This window comes from Carlito syrichta, unplaced genomic scaffold (assembly GCF_000164805.1).
Source record: "Carlito syrichta isolate Samal-C Ts95f unplaced genomic scaffold, Tarsius_syrichta-2.0.1 Scaffold301531, whole genome shotgun sequence".
Lineage (NCBI taxonomy): Eukaryota > Metazoa > Chordata > Mammalia > Primates > Tarsiidae > Carlito > Carlito syrichta.
This window is the reverse complement of record NW_007245627.1, coordinates 714,609-742,410: the sequence shown is the minus strand read 5'-3', so window position 1 is coordinate 742,410 and position 27,802 is coordinate 714,609. Positions and strand designations below refer to the sequence as shown.

At 41.1% G+C, this 27,802-nt stretch overlaps 1 protein-coding gene across 10 annotated transcripts in view; it reads left to right on the top strand.

Annotated features, from left to right (window-relative positions):
• Positions 1 to 27,802, top strand: part of PTPRD (protein tyrosine phosphatase, receptor type D) — a 416,835-nt gene that overhangs the window by 376,827 nt on the left and 12,206 nt on the right. For all 10 annotated transcript variants that reach the window (XM_008054819.1, XM_008054818.1, XM_008054813.1 and 7 more), the window contains 4 exons: positions 21,519 to 21,804; positions 22,228 to 22,406; positions 23,028 to 23,154; positions 25,021 to 25,146. In XM_008054819.1, the coding sequence (XP_008053010.1) occupies positions 21,519 to 21,804; positions 22,228 to 22,406; positions 23,028 to 23,154; positions 25,021 to 25,146 (718 nt within the window). The remainder of the gene's footprint in view (positions 1 to 21,518; positions 21,805 to 22,227; positions 22,407 to 23,027; positions 23,155 to 25,020; positions 25,147 to 27,802) is intronic.

The following is a 27,802-nucleotide window of genomic DNA, read 5'->3' as shown; positions in this document are numbered from 1 at the left end:
ATTTATTTACTGGACTAATAGAACACTCTTTTCTCTACTTCTGTCAGCCTGGCTGGGTGCAATGTGAATTTCCCATACCAGGCTGGATGACAGGAGCAAACACCCCCAAGCTTATTCCAAAATAAAGGGTTTATTGACTAATCTATGAAATACATAAGAAAGTAGGGAAAAGTCCATTAAAAAAAAAAATTGTTCCGTAACTGCTACTGGATTATTTTTGCTAAAATATCAGCTTGTGGGTGGTAGAAACTTGTGCTCTTAATGTTTCTTTCTTTCATCCTGACTCAAAAATATTTTTTGTGTCTAATTCAGAATTTATTGGGATTAATGAGCCTCTTTCTGAACTCAGAAACTCCAAGAGTATGATTCATTCACAGGGAATCACAGACCTGGAAGGGCCGTTCAAGCCTCCCAGATCACCACTCCTTCTCTCCACATCTATTATTATTATTATTATTATTAATTTCAGAGATGAGAAAACAAAATGAGAACCGACGATGTTAACTGTTTCCCCATAGACTCTTGCTGGACTCCAGGCTTCAGACTGCTGGTCCAATATTTTCTCACTGCAGTACGGTCCTTTAAGTTTTATTCAAATTAATTTGATTAAAGAGTCCCTTAACGTTTTCTAGCTGCATGAGGCAAATGGCCAGAAAGCACGTGTATAATGAGAGGAGGCATTATGTTTGGTCACCGAGATGGTCGGAGTAGATCATTCTGATGCATTCGAGCCAATGAAGCATCCCAGATCTTCACACCCAAGGCTGATGGAAGGAAGGGCCGGCCGACCGGCAGCCGAGGAAGCAGCCTGAAGGCACGGGGCACCCAGGTGATCAGGGAGGCTGCTGCAGCAGCCGAGACGGTGGAGGGATGCCAGCGCGAGATGGAGAGGATGTGAGAGATAAACCCATCCTGCTCTGCAGTGGTGCCTGGAGCCGTGATGGTGGAAGCCCCTTCGGGCCCTAAGAACCGCTTTACCTGCTGCCTTTGCAGCCCTGCTCTGGTTCACCGTGGCTGCCTGGTGAAGCCCTTGCTCCCGTGAGTGCTGGCCCAGCTGTGCCGTGGCCGTCCATGAGCGTTTTCGTGTCCGTATGCCTGGGAGGCTCATCATCTACAATTTCCTCATCCCAGGCTCCAGCCAAGTGCAGCAGATGCTACTGTTCCCTTTTCTACTGAATAAAGTAGGAAGCAAAGAGAGGAAGGAATTTGTCGATACTGTGTTTCTGCTGGAACCAAAATAACAAAAACTGTGTGGGGCCCATTGTCCAACCCAGGTGCCAAGTTCCCATTTTTGTGTCACATGCTTACGTAAGATAGGACTCTGCCCCGTTATTTTTTAACGCAAATGACCTTCTTCGTTCGACTGTAGATGGGTTACAATTAGAGCCATTCAGATTTCTCAGTTTGGATCTGTGCTATTTTTTGCACTTGCAAACGCTTTGCTTCTGACCATGCCATCTGCTGGCATCATTTATATTTCTTTCACACACTCACAGTGTTTGCTGTATGCCTAAATCTAGCTGTGCAAAACTCTGAAATCTTTCATATAAATAAACAAATGCTTAGTGGGTATCTTTAAGCCCTTTGCCTTGATCAATAGCATTAATAAGGTACATTTGTGTTTCTAATGTAAGTACAGCTGTTGAGAGAATTTCTTGTTGCAAAAATGTATGAAGTAACGCCAAAATAAGAAGAGAATCCCTTTTGAAATGACAGCCTGCATATATACGCAGTCTCTGTGCTGAAGGCAAACTGAATAATGAGAAGCTAAGCAAACAAAAAGGCTTTGTTTTGGGACACAGAACATGCAGGGACGAGAAAGGGAGGTCTTCAGACTTTACGAAGTCACCAGACCCCCTGAGATACCCCATCAAACTTCCGTTTGATCCCAAATCTGACAGGATGCACCTGCAAAGTCTCACCGAGTGCCTCTGTCCTTCTCAGTACTCAACTCCCAGCACCTGGTTTAGTGCAATGTGAGTTTCCTCCACAGGACTGAAGAAGAAGCTCAAAACCCCCAAGTATGACCCTAAATTCAAGTTCCTTGGTCAGTCCATAAAATAGGCAAGAAAGTAGGAAGAAGGGGCTTTAAATGTCTTTCAGAACTGCTATGTGATGTTCTTGCCATTTTCACCTGGTTTGTGTACTTGTTTCTCTTGGATCCACAAGTAATTCAGGATTCTATGTTACAGATAGAAGTTGGAGTGCCTTTCTCTATCTGCAATTTTTCACCTCACAGCAGTGGTCTCCGGCCATAAAAAGCAGGACTCAGTGGGCAGAGCCCCTTCTTGTCACTAAGGCAGAACTTATACAGAGATTTAACCTATCTGTTGCCTGAATACAGAGTATTTGAAGATGCCGTTCTGTTTTTTAAATGATGCTATCCTCTGAGCTAAGATTGAATACCCTAAATGAGTATAGAAAATAAACATACATAAGGTACAATGTCAGATGGTTGAAAATTTTATCAAGAACTAGGATTGTTGGATTTTAATATAGACAAAAGAGGACCCATATGCTCCCTAAAGATGAGCTGTATTTTACACATGCCCTGAAACCTTAGTAAAAACCAAATTCTGGGCAACCCCTTCGGGTCCCCTCCCACTATGGGAGTTTTTCTGTACTCTCAATAAATCCTGCTTTCTCACTAAAAAAAAGAAAGAAAGAAAGAAAGAAAAGAAAAATCAAAATCTTCCTAAAGCAGTTCATATATACTAGGCAATTATAAAATATAAAGTGATAAATGAAGCTCTTGGATTTTAAAACCTTCATTTTAAGTGATTGCTAGTAAAAGCAACTCTGCATTCCACGACGTTCACTACATAGTTGGTTTTCAGAATAAGAAATGGGAATTGCAGACACATAGAAAAATCGGATATATGGGACTGGCCTAAAACTGTGTGATCTTGTGCAAATCACTCCCCTGACTTAGTTTTTATTTTCCTGGGAAAGTAGAGAACAACCTGGCCATTTGCCAGTGTCATCTTCTTCTCAAAGGAAAATTGAATACAATTTGGTAGATTAAATATTTGTTTACTTTGAGAATCATCATGAGTAGGAATTTTTGTTTGATGGAAGTCATAATAGGGAATTTTCTCTGTTTCTCTGAAGAAAACTTTAGTCCAAACTTGGCAGTTTATAGGTGGTCAGGCATTCTACACACCTTAAACAACTCTCACTTCTGAACCTGAGCCCAAGTCCAATTCTGATCAGTTGGGCAGAGTCTGTCTTTGTCTGGACTCATATTCACCCCTTACATTTGAAAAACCATAACCAATCATATTATAAACCACACAAATCCTTTACAACCTAGGGTGAACGTATCATTCCTCTTTTGTGTGTCTGAAAATGATTGACCTGGTTTCAGACTATTTTCTCTGGTGCACTACAGTCTGAAATCCATTTGCTATCTTGGTCCAATTAAACCCAAACTTATTGGTTCGTAGGGTACAATAGTAAAGCCGCACGCTTAGCAAAACCTTTTCCAGAATTCAGTAAGAAGCTCTGTGAATGTAGTCCAGTTGCAAGAGAGAGAGATAGGCGTGTATGCCTTTGTCATTGTGTTTATATTTTCTAAACACATTTTTAAAATATGAGATAATAATTCTGCATGGAATCGATTTTTAGAGTGAAGCTTTGTGGCATACATAATGTACAGAGGTACAACAATTCCTAAGATGGTCATCAGACCTTTTTGTGGATTCTCTGCCTGCATTTCTCCACGGGCGGTCTTATCGAGTAACACTTCTGGGATGATCACTTATCACCACAGTTAAAGCTTCAGCATGTCACAGTTGGGCTATAACTGAAGAAATTCAGGTGGAATCCTACTTATTGGAAGGAGGTCAATTTAGAAAGAGCTTATTTTAGGGAGCTTATCTCAGGGAGGAAGAAGAAGCTGTTTTTTTTTCTAAATTGTTTTTGGACATTTTCAAACACTCCCCAAAGTGGAGAGAATGTGAACCCCCAAGCACTCATCAGGTAACTTCAATCATCCATGTTTCAGGCAGTGTTTGTTAAATGGCAATTCATTTTCTATTCATCAAAGAAACTCATTACCTAACTGCCATTTAACATCTGAGATTTTAATAGCCTGGGCAGCCTTATCTCACATTCAATTTCCATGTACATATTTAATGCGAAGGGCATTCTTTTCTGCTTCCTCAGCTCCAGGTGGCATACTCCTGGATCGCATCTCTATTGCCACCATAATCTGATATTTAAACTGCTTCTCTAAATCTGGAGTTGTATGGAATCAAGTTTTCAAATGATTCCAAAGTATTGAAACCACCTCCCTCTTAGGAAAGCCTGTACCAAAACTGTCCTTAGCAATACTTGGCTCGCAAACTTTTAAAATTTCTATTCAGCACTTTTATTTTTAAATCAAATGTTAATTTTTTAGGCCCAGTTTATCACAAACTCCACCACTCCCTGTTATTTGACACCCTATGCTTCACACTCCGCTGCTGAAACTCTTTTTCTTTTAATCTGTGAAAGCAGAGCTAGATTTAAAACGTTCTGCTACCTGATTTAGAAGAAAGAAAAAAAGAGAGAAAAAGCAAAAACCTTTCAAATCCAACTGTTACAAATCCAAATGTTGACCGTTTAATCCGGCCCATTCGTAATTGACATACATAATTCATGCCCTTTCTGGGTTCTCCGAGAAGTATGAGGAAATCTATAGAAACAGAAAAATGGTTTGAACAGAAGCAGGCAAGTCACTCAGAAAACTGGAAATGCCGAATAGTGGATGTGCACATTGATGTTGGGGGGAGTTTCTTTAGTCAAATAAGTAGAGCTTAGAAACGAGAAAGAGAGTTTCTGACTCTGTAGCTCAGGACGGGGACTGTCAAACTGCATTTCTCACAGAGTCAGGGATCATGGGGAGTGGGCTCGCGCTTGTGGTCGCCCCACTTTGCACACGGAAGGGTTGTTGGAGGCCAGGAGTTGGAAACCAGCCTTGGCGGCACAATGAGACTGCCTCGACCAAAATGTTGGCCGGTGTGGTAGCCCACACTTGTAGTCCACAAGGAGACTGAAGCAGGAGTTTGGGAACAACCTGTGCAACGTAGTGAGAACTTGTTTCCACCGAAAAAACAAAAAACAAAAATTAGCCAGATGTGGTGGCTTGGGCCTGTGGTCTCCCCTACTCAGGAAGTTGAGATGGAAGGATCACTTGAGCCCAGGAGTTCAAGGCTACAGTGAGCCATGATCATGCCACTGCGCTCAAGCCTGGGTAGAAGAGCAAGACTTTGTCTCTTATTTAAAAAAAAAAAAAGGATTCCCAGATGTTTCTGATGCTGCTGGTTATGCTGGTTACGGGGCTGCACTGTGAGAACCACTGGATTAGATCACCACTAACATCCCTTCCAAGTCTAAGATCAATTCAATTGTTTATTATGTGTTTTTTCCTACAGAGGATATAAACCATAAAATAAAGTTTAATGTTGATTTCATAAAATTCACGAGTATGTTTTTAATATAAACTATGCAAGAATAGAATAGGTTGCATTTTTACTCTGCCATTAGGCCACTTGGATTTTTTTTTTTTGAGTTGGAGTCTCACTCTGTTACCCAGACTGGAGTGCAGTGGCCGTTCCCGGCCACCACAACCTTGACCTGCTGGGCTCCGGCGATCCTTCTGCCTCCGCCTTCCAAGTAGCTGGAACTACAGGCGTGCATACCACGCCCGACTAATTTTTTGATTTATTGTAGAGATGAGGTCTCGCCAAATTGCCCAGGCGCGTCTCGATCCCGCGGGCTCAGGCGATCCGTTCACCTCAGCCTCCCGAAGCACGGGATTACAGGCTGAGCCACCGAGCCTGGCTTGGCCACTTGAATTACAATATTCAGCGTAGATCCTCAATTTATAAAAAAAGAAGAGTTAAAAATTTTAAATGTATTAAGAATCTGTTATTTGAAGGGTATGTTGCTGACAATATCCTTATACAAACTTAAGAAATGGGTAGGCCGGGCTTGGTGGCTCAGGCTGTAATCCCAGCACTTTAAGAGGCCAAGGCGAGTGGATTGCCTGAGCCTGCGGGTTCGCAACTTGGTGAGACCTCGTCTCTACAATCAATCAAAATTAGCCAGGTGTGGTAGCATTTGTCTGTAGTTCCGGCTACTTGGAAGGCTGAGGCGGAGGGATCGCCGGAGCCCAGCAGGTCAACACTGGGGTGGCCGTGAGCGTGCCACTGCACCCCAGCCTGGGTGGCAGAGTGACACTCTAACTCAAAAAAAAAAAAAAAAAAAAGAAAGAAAAGAAATGGGTTTACGTTTTACATGTGAGAAAACATGTGCTCAGGAAGAATAAATAAATTATGTCATGATGACACAGTTTGCAGGTGGAAGGACCAGACTTGGCATGCATGATTATTCTGTTTGTGAAACGGGCACATCGCATCAAAGACCACTTGCCCTGTCATGCTTCCATGAAAACAGAATGGTCAGTTTCATCAACTCAGTCAATACTTGATGTTTAAATGATTTTAATCAGTAAAAAGTGAACCTCCAAGAAAAAAATGGAGACCGGGGATTTTAAAGGGGGGCGTGCTTGTAATTCCATGAGCCCAAAGGGAATGTCTTCCCCGGACTGTAACTTTCAACCATGAGAAATGTGCCATGAGAGACGGTGTCTGTGAGGTCGCCATGGCATCCCTCTCCTTTTCACTGTGTCACACAGGAAACAGACACTCAGAATATGTGCTGGATAGGTGAACATTAAAGTAGAAGCGTCACAGCCTAAAACAAAGCCAGGAGCCAACTCGTGCAACGATCTAAGGGGTACAATGGTCTGTATGAACAGGTTAAAAGAAAATTAGGGACAAATTAGTGGCATCATTCTTAAAGGTCCAAGAGAATGGTCGCCATTTTACTCGGGGGCGGGGAATGAGGAGGGACTGGGAGGAGGCTTTGGACCAGGTCTTGTGGGTCACTCGACGTTCATTGTGTGCGGCTTCATAAGTGCTGAGTCTGGGGCTTGCATTCTCATTGGCATTGTGTCTAGCATTAATGGAAGTGTGTGCTGCCTTCCTGAGAATTATCAGGGCAATAAGCAGCATCCTATTGCCAATGTCTTCCTCCCTCTATGAAGTAGATTAAGTCTGCAAAGAGAGGCACTTAGTGCCCCTGGAAAAGGAAGCACCATATAGTGTCCCTGATGTTAAGGAAAAATTGCATTTTCCTGGAATGGGTTCCTTGCTAAGGAGCGGTTTGTTCATCCCTGATCACCACATTTCCTTCATTTCCAGAACAGACAGGAAGCAAATAAAAGTAACAATTGCTCTTCTCAGATGCAGTGCATTTGCTGCTTCTGTGGTCTTCAATGAATCCAGGCCTCGGTCTGCCCCTCTTGGGGGGTTCCAGTCCACTAAGGAAGGCAGCTTGGGGTCCCCAAATGGGCCTCGACTCCATGAGTGAGTCTGCTGAAGCATTTGATAGGATGAACATTGCCAAGCTGTTCCTGCATCTCTTAGGGGGCTGCCAAAATGAGGCATTGTCTTTGAAGAGAATCTTCCAGCAGGGATAGCTTTGACTTCAAAGAATTTGTATGCCTTTTCTGGCAAAGTTAGGAAAGCAGCTCGTCCACAGCAGTGGTGAGAGAGTGAGGAGAAGAGTCGGCGTGTTCCCAGAAACTCTGCCCTTCAGAGAAGGATTATCAGCATAGCAAAATGATCTCCCAGCAGGAGGGATTCCCCTGACTGGTTGCCGTTATAGCGGGCATCTCAGGTTCCAGGTAGCATGTAGTTTACGTCAAATAGCTGCCTTTGAGTTCAGCCATCAGCAGATTAAGTGCCCTGCCAATTACTCAAATGTAGTGATTTATAAGTTTCTTTAATAAAAGTAAGTTTTCAGATGCTGTCATTCATCGTCTGTATATTTTAGAGCTTTTGAGTATCTCCATATAATTATATTTAATACTGTAAATTGTAAGTGCTGCAATTTCCTTTGACCTATGTTACAGTTAGATACATTACTTGATCAGAGCTCTCAATGAATCATTTTATGCACACGTATTTAGCTAATTGGTTATTTTTTTCCTGCCTGTGTTTATATGTAATACACTCTATAAGGGAAAGGAAATCAGTCTGCATGCAGCTGAGTCTGGTAAAAGAGCAATTAAGTTCTGTCAGAACAAACAGCTGTCAATAATGCGTTCTGAATTAAAATTACTAGCCAAGAAAGGAATCTAGACATCTGCAGGAAATGTGAAAATATTTTTATAACCTAATAGCTGAGATCTGGACAGGGGTATCACTGAGTTCCCAGCTGTACCTGCAATGTATTTTGAAATGTTCCCAGACTGAAAGAACACTGAATCTCATTGCATAAACTGGACTGCGTTAAAAAAAAAAAAAAAAGTTGGCTGCCTTTGAATAGTGTGTATTTTGATTTCATGTAATTAGCATGAAAACTTTCTATTTCAAACTACTTTGCTGTGCCCCTTGGCCATAAAATGAAGCTTAAAAATAGTTCTGTTATCTGTGTCTTTCCATTCAGGTCCTGTTGCTTGGATATTTTTTCCTCTGTCTTTGGAAAAATACTTTTGGGTCTTATTACACAGTATCTGATTAGCTCTCATCTGGGGTTATTTTTGCAAAGAAAATTTGCAAGGTGAGCTTTAAGCATCTGAGTTTTATTACAGGATAATTCTATATATGTTCAGGTATCTGGATATAGTAAAGTATTTGGCTTTTTAAAAAACTACATTTTTGAAGGAAGGCTTTGCAGTTTTTTCTTTCCGTTGAAATTTTACATTAAGAACCAAAAAATCTGTACAAATGAGAGGTTAAGATCTTCTAAAATGTATGTGCATATATACAAACACATATGTACATTATTATGAGCATATAGATGTATCTTTTTGTCCTCATTTACTAGTAGAAAGACTGGAAGTGGGTCTATATCCTTGTTACCCAAGATGTGGTCCATGGACCAACAGCGTTAGCCTCATTTTAGAGCTTGTTGCAAATGCACAATCTTCGGTTCTGCCTCAGTGAATCAGAACCTCTGGGGCAGAGCCCAGAAATCTGCACTTTCATACTCCCTAGCAGTGTGTGTCCAACCACTTGGACATATAAAGCATAAATGCCTGGGGGTGACTACATAGCGTTTGATAGACAGAAGAGGAATCTACCATGTCGTACTCATCGAGTTGAATATTAACTTTCAACTCTGTGGTGTCACAGTTCCATAACTGTGTTTTCCGTCTTCCAGCACTACTATGCATGCCAGGCAAACCCTGTCCTCTCTACCCCCACCTTTAAAACTTGACCAATACGTTATTCTAAAAACATGTATGACCAGTTTTCATTAATTAGTTACCATGCATACATCCCATACTTAGCGAAAGCCCTCCAAAGATCAAAACATTCTAAGAGAGGCAGAACTGACATAAATACATATCCAGTTGCACAGAGATCTATTTTGACTTTCAAAACTGCTTAATTTATTTCTTTTTGAGTAGTTGCAGAGAGTGGAAGACCTAATGTTTCAGGAGTAGAGGACAGTTACAGGAACATTTCTTTCTCAGATCGTCATGTTTGCAGCCTAATTTGATAGAATCACAGACATTGGGTCCATCTGGGAAGCTTCAAGGATAATTGTCATCTGTTCTCAGTAAACCTCCCATTGTTGGGAATGTGAGTGCAGGAACGAGGAGTCATGGACTCAAGTCTTAGCTCCCTAGTAAAGCCCTGTGATTTTGGTCAAATTCTTAAACCTGTCTTTTCCAAAAAATGAACGTGAGTAGGTAAAAGGGTTGAAAGAGGCAGAAGGCAGTACTGTTTCGTAAATTTAGAAACCTATGAGTTTAGGAAGCCACATCAGGCACTCGGGACCACCAACACAAAGGCCTGTTGGAGACTGGCAGAACAAAACAAACAAACCAGACAAGAAAGTACCAGTTTATAACCACTGATTTAGAGCCTTCAAAATTATCAGACTATTTAGGTTTGAATAGAAATAATAGCATTTTTTACAAAGCAAAAACAAACAAAAAAGCCCCGAACCTTGCCCATGCGGAGAAATGTGGATGTGTCTTACAAAAGAAAGTCACCAAAGTTTGAGGGTCGTCTTCCAAATCCCTTCCAGCAGCTCTTCGATTTGACTCTGAGTCAAATTTCAATTTAAGCTGAGTCAGGAGTCATAGCATTGATGTCGCTAATGGCAAGCCTGCCGGGTGGACTAAGCAGGTTGCAGGTATTATGTGTAGTGTATGCGTTTGTTACTTCCCTGAGACTGAACCGTAGAAAACCTATGCAGCTCTGCTTGGCAGGGACGGTCACATGCACTTTCCAAAAGTGGACGATTTTTTTTATCATTCCAAACAGAATTTAAAATATGAACCGGATTGATGTGGCCATTTACAAAGAAAATCTCCATGTGCATGGTAACATGATATAGTTCTTTATACTTCTATAGTATCAGTCACTTGACCTCTATTTAGATTCAAGTCAACTACCAATTATCAGAGCCAGCTGAGTCTGTGGCCATTCAAGTCTAATGGGTTTCTCTAGCCATCTGTAAGAGGAGACCTGCTATGGCATAATCAGGTGTTCTTCATGTGAACATATTAGCCTTCTAATTTATCATGAGCATCACATTTTAAGAATAATAGGAAATGTGTTTGGCAGATAATTTTGAGACAGAGCCAAGATCACTCAGCTCTTTGCAAGATTTTTGCTTGAGTTTACGTAATTGGAAAAAAAAAGTCACATTAAACCCATATGGATTTTGTTTCTTGTAGGCTTATTCCCTTTAAGAAATTACCTCTACCCAACACGGAAAAATAAAATGCCTTGAGGGAATATAATCTGGTAGGACACGCTTGGCCTCTCAATATTTTAGACTCGGTAACTTATCAGGCAGATCAGGAGCTTTGTGTTTAGGCTTTGCTTCTTCCCTGTTAATGTGTGAACTTCTTTAGTTCCTCAAAGAGTGCCACTCAGGTGTACAACACACTTTACCTTTCTAGAGTGATCACAGTTCTGGTTCGTCTCAACCTAAAGGTAGCTTGTTCTACAACTCTTTGCCAAGCAATCTCCTCTCTAGGTTGACTCTGTATCGCCCTACTTTCTGAAATCCACTCCCTAAAAGCCAGTCTCAGATGGCAGGATATAGTCTGAACTTAATGGAGCTGCCAGCACCACCGAGACTTCTGAGACTCCACCTCAGAGCAAGGCAATATTCCCCAGCTAGAGTGAATTGAGTTTCATCTTCTCTCTCTGACTCTTTAGAGCCGCAACTGTGTATTGATCTTTCATTAATATTTTTATTATAATAACTTTTTTAATCCATTGTTTAATATTTCCTTTTAATTCCGTTATTGCACGATTGTGTTGTCCTTGTAAACATACACACTCGCTGCCGCCACAATCACCAATACTTCTTCTGAGAAGTAACTATTGATATAATTCATGTATCTTTCCAGATCATGTTTTATGCAATAACATGTGTGTGTATATATATATATATATATATATATATATATATATATATATATATAAATAGATCATCTTTTTTTTAAAAAAATTGATAATGCTTTTATGCCAGTGATTATTACTGTTGTTCTTTTTTTTTTTTTTTTTTAACTTTTAAATTTTGTATTTTAAAGATGTGGAGTGTGTGTGTGTGGTCTTTAAAAATATATAAGTGGTGTTGTGATGTATATATTGCTCCACAGTATTTAAGTAGGCTTAACAGTATCTTAGAAAATTATTTTGGGTGGGGGGGGTCAATACATGGATTCACCCTATTCTTTTTAAATGCTACATTGTATTCAGGATATTGATAGACCATAGTTTATTCAACTGTTTCCCTAGTCTTCATAATTGTTTGGCCCAGTTAATTTGCTATACCAAAGAATGCAGCAACAAAATCTCTTTCTAACCTCTCTGTGCATGTGTGTTCATAGTCCTCCATGCTGGATTTCTGGAACTGGAGATGCTGTGTCAAAGAACACATGCATTAAAAATTGTAATGAACATTCCAAAATTGCCCTTCAAGACAACTATGATAACTACTATGTATAACTACTATAGGCATATAGTGTATGTTTAATAGCATGGATAAATTCAGCTGCATTTCAGTGACAATGTGTTCAGTTTTTTTTAATTGTCACATCACAATATATTAAAGGAAATGGGTAGATGGATATTTATGTCAAAGAAATTCATATACTTTCTCTGGTCATTGTCTGTAATAGAGATGCTAGAAGATACCAAAATATCTAGGAGTCGCTTTGTTGTAGAGAACCCCAAATCTTCCAGAGAGGTCCAGGATAGCTGCACTTTAAGTTAAATGTTGATTTTAACAAAGAATGAAACAAGAGTTTCAAAACGACAGCCTCATCAGCCACGTCATCGTTTAACGGGATAGTCACCCAATTAATCTTAATCTTATAAACCTGAGTCATAAAACTCAACCCACTCTCACAGATGCCCATTTTTATATACTGGTGGTTCACAAATGCCATTCTTATAGCTTAACTAGACTATCCAATCAGATCTTGAGTTGATATAGGTACAAAATGCTCATGATGATTTTTAGTCCATATTTTACTGCCTTTGCACCCAACTAAACGATCTGTGAAATATCCTTATTCTATTGTCTTCCGTTGCCAGATCACTGAAGTATCCATGAAGGGTCAGCATTAAAACTCCAACAGATTCACCAGAAAAGCCAACTTTTAAACTCATCTCCAGAATGACTTCAGCATAAAATAGTCCCCGCATGCCTCTTAATTTTTTAGTTTTGCACATTACTACTGTATCGCATCACGGGACATTAAGCATATTTTAGCTCATGGGACCAACTCAATCATGTTTTTAGAAATTGAAAACAAATGTTATAACTGGATGAATGATAATATTGAAGTAATAACAATTTCCTAGTAGGCGTGCTTGTTTAATGGGTTGCATAGCCTTTCAGCTTGTAAACACTGGAATGGCTATCACTCACTGAAGATTTTTTTTCCTAAAGGCTAGACTTTAGCGATAATCTTGTTGGCTGCAGAAGTCACCACAAATATAGAGTGGATTTGTGTTCTGATTCTCATTAGTGGAACCGTCGTCTTCACTGGGAGATAACCTAGAAAGTTGATTTTACTTTAGGGATAACAGAGACCAACATAATGCTAGACTTGATTTAAAAGTGCTGTTCTCTTCCCTTTGGGCTGGAATTTTCTGTAACATAATAAATGTACTAAATTGTGCTGGCCTCAGCCTGAAGCACAAGGGTTGCGCACTCCTTTTTTTAAAGATATTTAGAAAAATCTGTCTCTGTGCTTGGCAACTACTCTGACAGAAAACAGATAAAAATAAGGGTGGTTTATCAGTTTTGCTGTTCTTATCATGTTTCAGGTTGAAGGCTGTTGAAATGATGAAAAACAAACAGCACTAAATAGGGTTCCGTCATTATCGCTACAATGGGGAGCTGAGTTTTTCAGGATCAAAGAAAAATGCATTTGCTTTTAGAACTACAGTCCTTCATTTTGAGAGGTGCACTGCACTCAGATACTGATGGGCGAAAAAAAAAGAGTACATTGGAGAAGGAAATAAAATAAATATGTGCTGCTATGGGAACTTGGAAATTCAAACAAAAGTAGGCTGGCATACTTCTAAAAGCTCTGAATTTTCAACGTTCAATCTCTTAAGAAAAAAAAAAAAAACTGCCCGAGGTTTGTTATTTTTGAGCAACTGAAGTAAAGCATAGGCACAGGTTGTTTGCATCTCATCAAATTATAAGAATTCCTTTATCTTTGTAAACATGTATCAAAGGAATTTTCCTGTGCGGGGGCCTCAGGGGGCTGTTTTTGGATGTGATATTGATCCAGGAGAGGGCTTAATATTTTTAAACTTGTATTTTTTAATTCTGCAACTCGAGTCGAGCACCTTCAATTTCCCTGGCATGGAAATGGCCTTGGGAAATTGTCAAATGTTGTAGAGACAAGGACATCCTTCTCCTTTCCCTTGAGAAGATTATCAGCTGGCATAAGGATAATAGCCAGAAAACAAAAATAAAGTAAGGCAGTTGCTAAAAAAGAGGCACAAATTTTCATAAGCATCCAAGAAGGAATAAATTAAGAAGAGGTTCTTGGTCAAGGATGCAGCATTCGAGGTGACTCTTTCAGGGAGGTCCATGTCAACAGACAGAGATGTGGGGGAAACAGACTCTCCAGTGTAGCAGACACCCAGAGGCAGGAACCCTTAGAATATGTTTAATTTGACTGGTGTAGAAGGAAGCCAAGACTCTTAGCAGAAAAATATTACCTGAGAGCCAAGTAATCTTAATGGTGAGGCCAGTGCCTAAGACATATTAAAATGAAATTTTTGAACCTCAAAGTTAAAGGGAAAAAACCCACAGTTGCTTGGGGTCAAAAATTACTATTAAAAGACCAAAAATCAAAGACTGGCCGATGACTTTTTCAAAATACAACAGAAGACCGTGAAGTCATATATTTGAGGAGTTTGAGGAGATAATATTGGAGCCCAGTAATCCTGCGTAAAACCAAATCATTGGTCATATGTAGAGGCAAAAATAACAACAACGAAACCACAAAGAATTTCTCAGCTATGTAAGACATCAGAAATAATACCATTCATGCATATGTTACACAAAGCATCATTCAAAGACATGTTGCAGCCAACTAATAGGTGTATCCAAATAAAAAACCAGGGAATGAATGAGCCACGTCAGAAGATAAACCATGAGACATGTAAAACAGAATTCTTATATTTATTGTTGATGTGGTCATATGATAGCAAATCTTGTCAACGATCCTCCCACTGGAAAGCAAATATGTGAGGCCTGCCCCTTTTGCCCACACTGCCTTCCGGGAACTTGCTTTCTGTTGGTTATTCAAGCATGCTAGTTTCCATCCCAGTGCCTTCTTGGGGATACTCCTCCTTTTCAACAGCTTTTCCACCCTGTGCTCTGAGCAAACAGCTACTTGACCTTTCGGTGTTGTATTAGTCTGCCCAGGCTGCCATAACAAAATACCACAGACTGCATGGCTTAAACAACAGAAATTTATTTTCTCGCAGTTCAGGAGGCCAGGAGTCCAAGATCAAGGCGCTGTTGGGTTGGTTTGGGCAGGGCTTCTTTTCTTGGCTTTTCGATGACCCTCGTCTCACTGTTCGCTCACATGGCCTTTTCTCTGTGCATGTGTGCAGAGGGTTCTGGTGTCTCTGCCTCTCCTTACAGAACACCAATCCTCTCTGATTAGGGCCCCTACCTTACGACCTTATTTAACCTTCATTGTCTTCCCACAGGCCCTATCTCCAGTGCAGTCATGCTGGGGGCTAGGGTTTCCATATAAGAATTTTGTAGGGGCCGGACTCGGTGGCTCAGTCTGTCATCCCAGCACTTTGGGAGGCCGAGGCGAGTGGACTGCCTGAGCCCACGGGTTCAAGACCAGCCCGGGCAACTTGGCGAGACCTCATCTCTACAAGAACACAAAAATGAACCGGACGTGGTAGCACATGCCTGTAGTTCTGGCTACTTGGAAGGCAGAGGTAAAAGGATCGCCAGAGCCCAGCGGGTTGAAGCTGGGGTGGCCGTGAGTGTGCCACTGCACTCCAGCCTGGGTGACAGTGAGACTCCACCTCAAAAAAAAAATAAAAAATAAAAAACAAATTTGCAGGGAGACACACAATTCATTCCATAACAGGTATCGATTTAAATAATAATTTTCCTAAATGTGCTCTACCGGTGTCCTGCACATTTGCCTTACAGCGGTTGTTGAGGTTGGTAATTAGATGTGTATTCATGTGATTATTTAATGTCTGATTCCCCCACTAAACGATAAGATCCAAGAGGAAGGGATCACGTTGGTTTTGCTCACTGCTTCTACCATGTTGTAGCACGTGATAGGCACTTGGTAAATATTTGTGGGATAATAACCAACAGAGTCTTATGCAAATACAGCAAATGTGGGTGGAAGAACAAAGTAATGCCCACTTTCCTGTCTGTCCCTGGGTGGTAGGAATGGACAAAGTAGCATAGTCAGAATGTGCTGGCAAATATGTAACCACCAGCTCTTGGGAGAGGAAAAAAGGAGTACTTGCTGATTCTCTTGGTGTAACTGTTCCCATCATGGATGAGTTTAAGCTGGAAACATGAAGTCACTGATGATAAGTAGAACATCATTATCGTGGCCCCCTCTTATCCAACGGGGATGCATTCCAAGACCCCTAGTGAGTACCTGAAACGCTGAATAGTAGAACCTGATTGCCATCAGTTGGAACGTGTTTCTGTTCAAGTCTTCCACCCACAATTTGATTGTGTTTTCCGTCTTAACTAAGCACTACCACATGCTGTGTGGCCATAAGTTTTGCGGTTTGAAGTGCGACAGCAAAACCAGCATGAGTGTCTTTTTCTTTCTTCATCATTTTACGGATGGAAGATTTGTTCTTACCACAGATCTTGGCGACATCAGAATATGATTTTTTTTTCTATTAGGTTGAGAATTTCACCTTTCCACTAAAAGGAAGCACTTTGAACTCTCTTTGGCATACCCAGATTGCCAGGATCACTGCTCTTGCACTTTGATGTCATTCAGTAAAATAAAGGTTACTTGAACACAGCACTACGATACCACGGTGGTCAATCTGATAACCGAGACAGCTAATACGTGACTAGTGGGTGGATAGAATAGGCAGTGGGGCTATGCTAGACAAAGGGATGAGTCTTGTCCTAGGCAAGATGGAGCAGTAAGGTGTGAGATTTCACCGTGCTGTTCAAAACAGTGTGTAATCGAAAACTTGTCTGTTTCTGGAATTTTCTACTGAATCTTTTCTCACTTCGGTTGGGGACAAATAACTGAAACCACAAAAAGTGAAATCACAGGTAAGAGGGGTCAGGATGGCTGTATATAATACTTTCACCTCAAGAACATAAAAGAATGTAAAATAATTAAGAAGCAAGAAGTATTGAATATTACCTTGACTTTTAATGTACTTATTTAGGCAAAATTCCTGAGAATTGAGTAATTGGCTCTTGACAACTCCAGCACATTATCAGTGGAAAGTTGAATAAAATAGTCGATGTTGAATATATAAATTTATAATTTATTATTTTGCAAGGAAGAGGCCAGAATAGTCTGAGATGATTTTTCCATTTTGGACCTGAGTGTCAGGAGAGATTTGAGAGTGGAAGGAGCAGATGTGAGAGGAGACGATGCTGATGGAGCTTCGATTTTGCTCATGTTTGAGACTTAAGGGTCGTTTGAAACACAGGTCTTCGTGTGGGCTGAGAGAACCACCCCTTCAGGAATTCTTTATTTGGAGGTCACAGAGCCAGGAAGGACGTTGAGAGAAAGGACAGAAATTTGGGGCCATTATCCACATTTTGAGAACTGGCAGGGGGTATGTAAGTCTGGGAAAGAGATATAGGGGAACAACCCAGAGAAGCAGGTGGATAATTCACGCAGGCGTCAAACGAAAACAACGCAAAACATGCTGAGGCAACATCTGAGGGTTGCCGATAGATTTCTGAAGATGGCAATTAGAGTTTGTCTTTGATTTTGGTTTTGAACTGAATAGGAATTCTGCCCTGCTGGAGAATCAGTGGAACCATGACACAGGACCATGATACAGTTCTTTGGGGCTAATCCCCTGGACTACATGTTTGGGGTTATTTTGTGTTTGGGATGATTTACAAAATCTTCTCCTTGCTACCATGAACCCCAGAGAGGTGTCTGCTGTTTCTCTCTCTCCACTCATGTCATAGAAACCGAGGAAGAGAGACTTTTCAAGGAAACTGCATGAACGAGAGTCAAACACTGCTAAAGCAACATTATAGAAGAGTAGGCTACAAGAAAGTCATCACATGTGGCAAATTACTGCCGACCCGGATGATAGAAAGCAGTGTGAAGCAATTGGGTACCAGGAAAAGGGTTGCTAAGTTCTAGCCTCTCAGAACCTGCATTTGAGTCGCTGCTTGGCCATCTATCATGAGCTGTGTGACTTCAGGGCTCTTCCCAAAACATGATGAATCAGAGAACGGGAAAGGTAACCGGATGCCTCCCAGGCACCAAGCACTGTGATGGGAAGGCCCTGGACTGCCTGCCATCTTGTTTGCCATGACACTATGTGGAAGCAGAAAGTTCCTCTGATGTAAGGTATTGTGATTGGAGCTAGGCAGAGAAAAGGAAGAGCAACTCAAGGAGGTAGATCAAAGCAAGATTTTAAAAGCCAAACCTCAAGTGATTCCATAGTGGTTGCATCCTGACTTTTCCAGTATTACATTTCCTGTTTCTTGTTGTCAACTTCAGAGGTAGACTTTGAAAAGGGAGTGTGTACCTACAGTGTAACTGCCTCTTCTGTTATGTTTGCAAAACACTTGCTATGTTCAGTTTAGCCTGAAGACATACTAGACAACTGGACCTACTAGAAACTTAACTAGATTAATTGTCATCTCATGATGGAAGAAAAATTGGAGAAGTTAAGTGACTTTTTCAAGGACACACAGCCACCGGTGCTTCAAGCTAAAATACATGTCTAAGGTGATCGCAAGCAACCTCCTGAAACTTTTACTAATGAAATGAGTGAATCTATATAAGGCACCTAAATCCATGCCTGGTGCTCTCGCAAACACCCATATACACACATGAGTGCACATATAAATATATGTATCTAGACATCCATATACATTAATACATATATATGTGTGTGTTTGCTCTTATATAAAGATACAAAAATGATGTCTATGCTGGAAATTGTCTAAATGTCCAATACTATAGTATATTAAAAGTACATGTTAATTTATCCATAAAATGAAATACTACATGCTTACAAAAATAATGTGTATTGATATGTATTGATATAAAAATCTGATTACAACATATTATGAAGGAATAAATAAATAAATAAACACATGACTATTATTTAAAGTCCCCAAGAGCTCTTCACCCTAGAGGGGAGGTGACACCTAAGTTCCAAGGGTCAGCTCCTTCCCTATCTTCCAGATGGATAGCAAGATTGGGCAGTTAATGACATTTTGTTTTGGAGGGGGAAAGAAACTAAGTTGTAGTCTCTCTTCTTTTATTTCTTTTCATCCCACAATTCATAATCTAGACTCAGGCACATATTTTTTTCTCTTTCACTTTTTTGAAAATATATATGTCATCACCATCCCAAAGAGGCTGGTACTGTTTGGAATTGGAGTTATTCCTACCAGTTTTGCACAATTCTGTGGTATCTTCCTGCCAGAATATAGAACCATGCATCAGCCAGACATTTGAATGGTCCCTGATACATATTTTGAGAAAATCTCTCTGCCATTATCTAGAATTGACTTGATACACAGAGCTCAGTTATAAGACCTACAGTGTGGTTTCTACGGGGAACAACTGCATGCAGTTGTGTTCAGTTAAAAGCAATGCACATCTGGGATGAAGACAATTTAGAAAGACATCACGGAAAGAATGAAAGACGTTACTCATGGTCTTAGAGGCCGTCAAACATGGGGTTTAAAAGAAACTCAGGAAAGTAGAAATTTTCCAGGTTAAGGTTTCCTGAAGTTATTTTAACTACAATCCAATGGCATATCAGGAGACCAAGACACAGAGACTGATGTTTTTCCTGTTTATGTATTCCTGAGTAAACACTATGCAGAGAACTCTTCCAATATTCCCTGCAGAGTTCTAGACCCTTGTCAAATGTAGGATTTCTTTCACTAACTGAAGAGTCCTGCTTTCTAAGTAGGCTTGCCTCACCTAGCCGGGCTGCTTACTACGTAAGGCATCTCATGACTTCATTTACTTATTCCATAAAATTCTTGAACACCGATGGTACGCTTGGTGCAGGGCACACAAATATAATTAAATATGCAGTCCTTGCTCTCAAGATATGCACTATTGCTTAGGGATGGTGACCCTAAATTGGTAATACACCTGGGAGTGTAGTGGAGAGGGGTATCTGAGGCACCAAGGGATCTGGGGCAGGAGGTGATTCATCCCACCTGCAAGGGACAAGATGCAGTGTGACGGGGAAAACTGGCCATCCAACAGGCTTATTTAGAAGAAGAAACTAATTAAAATGGGACCTCATGGATCTTGGTGCGTTGGGACCACCAGGCTAACGAAACGAATGCTTGCGTCAGGTTTTCTCATTGGTCTGTGCTAAGGTATGTGCTGTCTTTTTTTAAGACTATGTCTCAGAAGACTTTTGCATGATATCTCCATATCATATCAGTTGGTGGGTTTAAACTTTGAATGGAGTCTTAGTATCCAGGAACCCTGTGGCATGGTACATTAAAAAGTAAAAGCGATTGTAAAATGGTCATGGTGTCAAATTCCCTCTTATCCTAGTCTACAAACCACAGGGTTCCTGCATGGAAGGTGGCCTTGATCTACACCCTTTATAAATTAAATAATCTTTTTGTTTAAAAAATGATCTTTTGCCACCTTGCAGCTACTCGGCACTGGAGAAACAGCCATTTCCGTTGAGACAGGCACCGTGTTGTTCATTGCACTCATTCATTTTGGAGCCCGGGTATATTTCTTGCACAGGTGCCTTGGCAGACCTATAAAAAGTTTCACATATAACTTCCATTGCCTTTTCTTCTCTTTTGCTGTGTCAACATCCTTAATTCCCCATGCTTCCTGACCTTCAAGCCCCATTTCAAATGCCACGTCATCCACAAAACCAACATGTCCTTGTTCTTTCTTGTATTATAAATGGTTGCATAAAGTGTTATGACCCTTGATAGACTCTGAGCTCTTTAAGGTAGGATCTAAGTAATCTCTGTTGCTATATCTCCTGTTTCACTTAGCAAAGTACTTCCTTGATCATTGAATGAAAAACCGAATAGATCAGTGGATGGATGGATGGATGGATAAATAAATGAATGCCTAGATACACAGATGACAGGACACAGGGTCATGTAGCAAATGAAGGGGGCTGTCAGTTGCTTGGTGTCTAAGGTGGCGATATATACCTATTTATGTTGATTACACGTTTACCAGCCAAGCAAGTATGATCAGAAGGAGAAAATCATTTGAATCGAACCACATTTGACACATAAATGTACTCTACTGGAAGGGTTTGAGAAATAGGAGACATGAAAAAGTCTCATCTTAAGATCGGAAGAACAATATTTGTGTAAATTGAACTAATGTAGACTGAGAGGGTTTGCAAAAAATACATATCCTATTTAGACCTTAACCAATATTAAAAATACTTTATAGACAGCCTAAATGGTTCTATTTTTTTATAATGGTTTCAAAATAACGTTCATTTTGTATTGTATGATCAAGGACCATAGTAATTGTTGATTTAACTTGTTTATTCTATTTTGAAGCCAAACTAATTTTCCTCAGTATTTTGTTCCCTACACTCTGGTTATTGTGCCTAGATAATACTTTTGACTTTAGAGTGTTCCAAAGTCATCACAGAAGCTATTGTTAAGAGTAGAATTAATGGGTGTAAGATCTCGTTCATCAAATTACTTTTATTATGTGTTGATTTTCGGATAGGTTTATTTGGGCTTTTCTTTTTCCTTTATTTTCCCCGTAGTGCGGGAGTTGGCCGGACTGGTTGTTTCATCGTCATAGATGCCATGCTAGAAAGAATAAAGCATGAAAAAACTGTAGATATTTATGGCCATGTAACTTTAATGAGAGCCCAGAGGAATTACATGGTTCAAACAGAAGACCAGTACATCTTTATCCATGACGCACTGTTAGAAGCAGTGACTTGTGGAAATACCGAAGTGCCAGCCAGAAACTTGTATGCCTACATCCAGAAGCTGACACAAATAGAAGCGGGAGAGAATGTCACGGGAATGGAGCTCGAATTTAAGGTACGGGCTTGGGTGAGATACGGTTATGCAGGAGCACGCCATTCTGGGACTGTCTTTGAGAAGTGGCTTTGCTTTCTTAACCTTTCAAATTTGTGAAGTACAAGCTTCATTTGACCTTTTCCTCAGGTGGTTGATTATGAAACACTTTCTCCCTCTTCTCCTCTCCTGTTCTTTGCTTCCCAACAATACCCGGAGGCCTTTCTTATCCCAATTTAAACCAAGAGATCACACTCTCAGAAAACATCTACACATCCAGCAGGCTACATGGAGTGATTAGGAGGAAGCGCGAAGCAGGGCAGTTTGAATAGTCATTTATTCTAAAGTAAACAAAAGAGTTCTATCTAAAAGAGAAATCTTGGGTACACTGCATTCAACCAAAAGCTAAAATTATCTTTGTCGGATTTTTTTTTCCCCATTCAACAGCGTCTAGCCAGCTCAAAAGCTCACACCTCAAGATTCATCAGTGCCAATCTTCCATGTAATAAATTCAAAAATCGCCTTGTTAATATTATGCCGTATGAATCCACAAGGGTATGCCTGCAGCCTATCCGAGGAGTGGAAGGATCTGATTACATCAATGCCAGTTTTATTGATGGATACAGGTATATACTCTTGCTCCCCTGACTATCCAAAGCCTTGATATTTACAGGCACCCTAGTTTCATAACCAGCATAAATTTCATCTCGGTTCAAAGCCGTTTTCTTTCTGCATAGGTCAGCACTTTGTCCCTTGGTATTTGCTTTTTTATTATTTTGCATGAAGTATGAAGCAGTAGTTATGGAGTGTTTAATCTGGCCATCTGCACTTTCCTTTCAGAAGTTGTTAGGATTTGGAAGGCATTAATAGAGAATCTGTTTTATTCCATGTTCCACAAATTAAATAGATTGCATGAGACTCATTTCTAGAAAATGAAGTTGCACAACTAAGTATATCTTAAGTGATTTGTATGACTCACGAAATTGAGCTATTAGCATTGCACTAAAATTTAAATAATGATGATAAAGACATACATCAAAATATTAACAAGCAATTTCTTTTGCAAAGTGCCCCAAATATATTAAATGCCCTCATTTGATTATGTAATCTTAGCAGGTATTTACTGCAATTGTATTAATGATACATTTCATTTTTCCGTTACTGGGTGTGATATCTACATGGCAAATGTGAGCTTTCGCCCTTTCTCGAAATACATTCACACATTCTTTTCATCCTTTGTAATTCAGACAACAGAAAGCCTACATCGCTACCCAGGGGCCCCTAGCAGAGACCACTGAAGACTTCTGGCGGATGCTCTGGGAACACAATTCTACCATCGTCGTGATGCTCACCAAGCTGCGTGAAATGGGCCGAGTGAGTGTGTCTCCCTGCGTGTCTCCTCAGAAGACATTTTCCCTGTGGAGACATGAAGCTTTCACTTGAATAACTTAAGTCACCGGTGTCATTTTTTTTTTTAAATGCGGGATACTCTGGACACAATCTGGACCATCCATCACTCCTTGTTGGGTTTTAATTTCTGAAGCCGCGTCCAGTTTTTTAGTGTGTGTGTTTTGAAGAAAACTCTAGCACTTCTTTTTCCCCCCCGCCCAGGGAAGCACTGTCATAGAGACAAATAAATAAGCAGGTGTCCCTTTCTGACTTTTATTCGACCCACAGCTGTTCTGCATTTCCTTTTTCTCTGGGCAAACTGGAGTTTTGTGAGCAAACGGGCCATCATTTCTCTGTATGAAGGGGACTTGACCTTCTTTTGTTCCTGAGGCAAATTCTTACTTGCCTACCTTGCACCCTCATCAAATAAAGTGTAAAAATTTTACATGATCTCAGATTTTACAAAATAATTATTCTGAGACATGCATAAAATAGTATTAGAGATGCCCAAGGAATCTTCTACTATTAATACTTTTTTTTTTTTTTTGAGTTGGAGTCTCACTCTGTTGCCCAGACTGGAGTGCAGTGGCACGCTCATGGTCACTGCAGCCTCGACCTGCTGGGCTCAGGTGAACCTTCCACCTCAAACTTCCAAGTAGCTGGAACTACGGGCACGCGCCACCATGCCCAGCTAATTTTTTTTTTTTTTATTGCCAAGTTGGCCAGGCTGCTCTGGAACCCATGAGCTCAGGCAATCCTCTCACCTCGGCATCCCAAAGTGCTGGGATTATAGGCGTGAGCCACTGCACCCGGCCTATTAATACTGTTAATATTACTCTGCTACTATTATCTAATAGTATTAGAGACACCACTTAGATATAGGTAGATATTTTCTTGAGATATTCTCACTCTCTCTTTTTTTTTAATTTTTTTTTTGAGTTGGAGTCTCACTCTGTCACCCAGACTGGTGTCACCCAGACTGGAGTGCAGTGGCCGCTCCCGACCACCGCAGCCTCAACTTGCTGGGCTCCTACGACCCCTCCCCCTCAGCCTTCCGAGTAACTGGAACTACAGGCGCGCACTACCATGCCCAGCTAATTTTTTTACTTATTGTAGAGATGAGATCTCGCCAAGTTGCCCAGGTGGGTCTCGATCCCATGGGCTTAGGCAGTCCGCTCACCTCAGCCTCCCAAAGCGTGGGATTACAGGCTGAGCCACCGAGCCCGGCTCTCTCTTCTTTGTGTAAATTAAATGTTAGAAGAACAGCTAAAACCAAACTTTTAGATCCCAAAGAGAGAGCAAAAAAGAATATCAGATGAGGAAAATCACTGACTCTGATTTGGCTGCTGACTCTATAAGGCTTAGCCAAGTCATTAAAACTGCCTGGGCCCCAGTTTTCTTGACAAGTAAGGTTGGCACAGATCAATTCAGAGGTTTCTTTCTGCTTTACATTGATGGTTCTCTTCATTCCAAACCACAGTGGTACAAGTATGCTGTGGTGGTACAACGTATGATTGTCATGGCCAGCACTGTCCAAGGACTGATGCAATTATTTGGATAACTTGTAGGTCTGCCGGTGCTTATCCCAATGAAGTATTCAGTTCAACTGATGTATATTTTGCGGCTACTGTCTGCCAGGTACTGTGCTGGAGACCAAGGGCAAACATTGAACCAGATGGTTTCCCGATTCTCAGAGAACTCGTGGTTTTAAAGAGAAATGAGTCACCTGCAGTTGGAATTGCCTTGAAGTTTGAAATACTATGAATGAAAGAATGAAATTAAATAGACAGTTGACAGACAAAACCTTGCTGATACTCCGTACAGTTTAACAGTCATCTCGTCTCCTTTTAGGAGAAATGTCACCAGTATTGGCCAGCAGAACGATCTGCAAGGTACCAGTACTTTGTGGTAGACCCCATGGCTGAGTACAACATGCCTCAGTATATCCTAAGGGAATTCAAGGTCACAGATGCCAGGGTAAGTTGGGTGCAGTCTTTAACTCTTTACCACTCGATGAAGGGCAGTCTAAAATACATCTCTGTGGGAGAAGCCATCGCCCAGTGACCATACTCCCAAAGAGAAAAGAAATCGTCCATCCAGGAGGACTTTTTTTCTCTCTCATATAGGAGTAACTTTTTCTCTGTCTGGCAATCACACTCACAAACCCAGGTTTGGCTTCCATTCAGACGTAACATCTGGTAGCCCAACTTTGGGGATGCGCATGGTGAGCGTTTGTGCTGGGAAGCATGGACAGATTGGTTGGCTGTGCTCACATTCACCTTCTCAGCTCATTCTCTTTGGAGCTTTTTTGACTTCTTCATTACTTGAGGCTGTAAATATGTTGTTGTTTTTCCAAGCCCTCCGGGTCATGTGGGCCCGAAGGTTAATTTGGTATGATTTTAAAACTGCAGAGCAAATGGCATTCTTTAGAAAAATCTGACAAGCTTTGCACATTCTAATTTGATTCCTGGCATGGTTTATTCCTCGGTGTGCTAATGTGTCTATCCGTGAGAGCTGTGCACCCACGACCCTTGCTGGCTAATTTTCATTTTGCATTTCTTATCTGGACGGCTGAGTCCAAGGTTCAGCCCTGATGTAAGATGTTCTATGCGAAAACTTTAATATCTTTGCCTTTGGCCACTTTCAAACCATGATTATTACAAACACATCTGAGGGGAGACTGGGTCGGTTCAAAGACCTGCTTTGTTTTTGGAACTGTCACAGTGGGTGGGTTGAATATAACTCTCGCGTAGAGCTGTTTACGTGATCCATTGTTTTTTCTGGAAAACAGCTCTCTCCAAATTTATGTTTAGAGATTGTCTGCTAATCTCCAAAGCTTGGCCCTGGCTGTTGACCTTAAGTAAAGGAGAAATTGGTTAGCAGGAGGGTTGGCCCAGGTGACAGACCTGTTAATCCCAGAAAGTCTAAAATATTAACTACCCTGAAGGTGACTGTACCCAAGGCAGCAGTTAAGTCCCCAGGTCTCGTTTTTTTTTTTTTAGTTGCTCTGGCAAGCATGCCTTGGGTGACCCTCCCTGTTGTTAAAAAAAACAACTGGTTTTCAGAATTTGAAGTGAGGTATGCGAGTGAAAATCCTAAGTGCATCTTAGATCAACTCGCCAACTATTCCTGAAGATAAAGACGAGAAGGAGCCAGGCCCTGCCAATGCCAGAGATACCTTTACTGCTACCCACATGCCCGATTTAAATCCGATCACAATAAGCAAAAGAAGATTGAAACCGGAACTTGCTCATATGCGTACCAAATAAGTCTCCCCGGGATTGTACAATTTTCTTAGGTACCACAGCATTTACTGCTTGGGCTCCTGGTGTGTTTCTCCTCTCAACTTCCTGGTTTAGAAAGCAGGTGGGCACCTGAGAATACAGTATTGTTCACCAGGTTACCTTTACACGGAATCGGTGGTCTCTTCTCCAGATAGGAAAGGTTTGTGCACATGACCTCTTCCTGCTATCAGAAGCAACTGTGGTTTGAAATGAAATCCCCAGGACATCCAGAGGAGAACAAATCTGCATCTCCTAGGCTCTGGCTTTCCTTCCTCTGCTTCCCAAATCTTTTCTGGAAACAGCGGGAAGTAAATTATGCCTCTATGGTAACCATCCACAAGTTAGTTATGGGGCCAAATAGTTATTTCTGTATTCCTCAGCCCTCTCACAAAGTTGGTATAATCTTCCTTTTTGACCTCCATCTCCTAATAATGGCAGTCAGGTAACTGCACTGTGCCCATGAAAACCCCCGGGCAAGCTAATGTGTGCCCATCTCAAGTTGAACCCCTATGACTCTTCTCGGTATGACTGAATGGGAAAGACTGAGCCTCTGTCCACTCAGAACATTGGGAACATGCAGCCTGTATCCAAAAGAGCTTTGACGGGGAAAGAAGTGTTAACAAACATGAGGAGGAACAAGTTGAAGCCTCTTCAAAGGGAAGAGGCTATTTGGAAACAGGGCATGTTCAAATGGGATCAGTCCCTCTAAGCTTGGGGTTTGGATTCTCTCTCCCCTCTGAGGAGACAGGGGAGATGGGCAAAATTGTTATTTCTGCTTCTGTAAACAGAGGGTCCCTTCTGCTCTTGATACACTTGTAAAAACACCTTAAAATTCCAGAAGGAGTCAGAAGTGCCTTAGTGTCTTCTTCTCAACCCATTTATACTCCATGAGCCAGAGCTGTTTTGCCTAATTGCTGTAGAAAAGAAAGACTCTTGTGGCATCCGGTATTTTTTTTTTTCCTTCTGCCTTTCAGTGTGTCTGTGTTAAAGCTCCCCCCAGCCTTCTAATTCCCGTGGTCAGCCAGGAAGAGTTTTGTTTCAGGAAAGGGAATTTATTTGCTAATAATCTCTGGCCTCCTTGAGGGATGCTGGACTGCCTGCTTAACCGCACAGTCACATGGCACATACCGTGTTCCCTACCATGGCTAGAAATTTTATTCCTCTGTGACACGTGGGGCATCCAGGTTAACAGCAACTACTCGGTGTGTGTCAGATCCGTTAAATGTCACCATTTGTCATTTGACAATGCCAGATATAAGCAAGCACAGCAGATGTGAGGTTATCATGACAAGAGCAAAATCTCAGGTCTGGGTGACATGCCTGGCTACTCATTCCAATAGTGTGAAGTT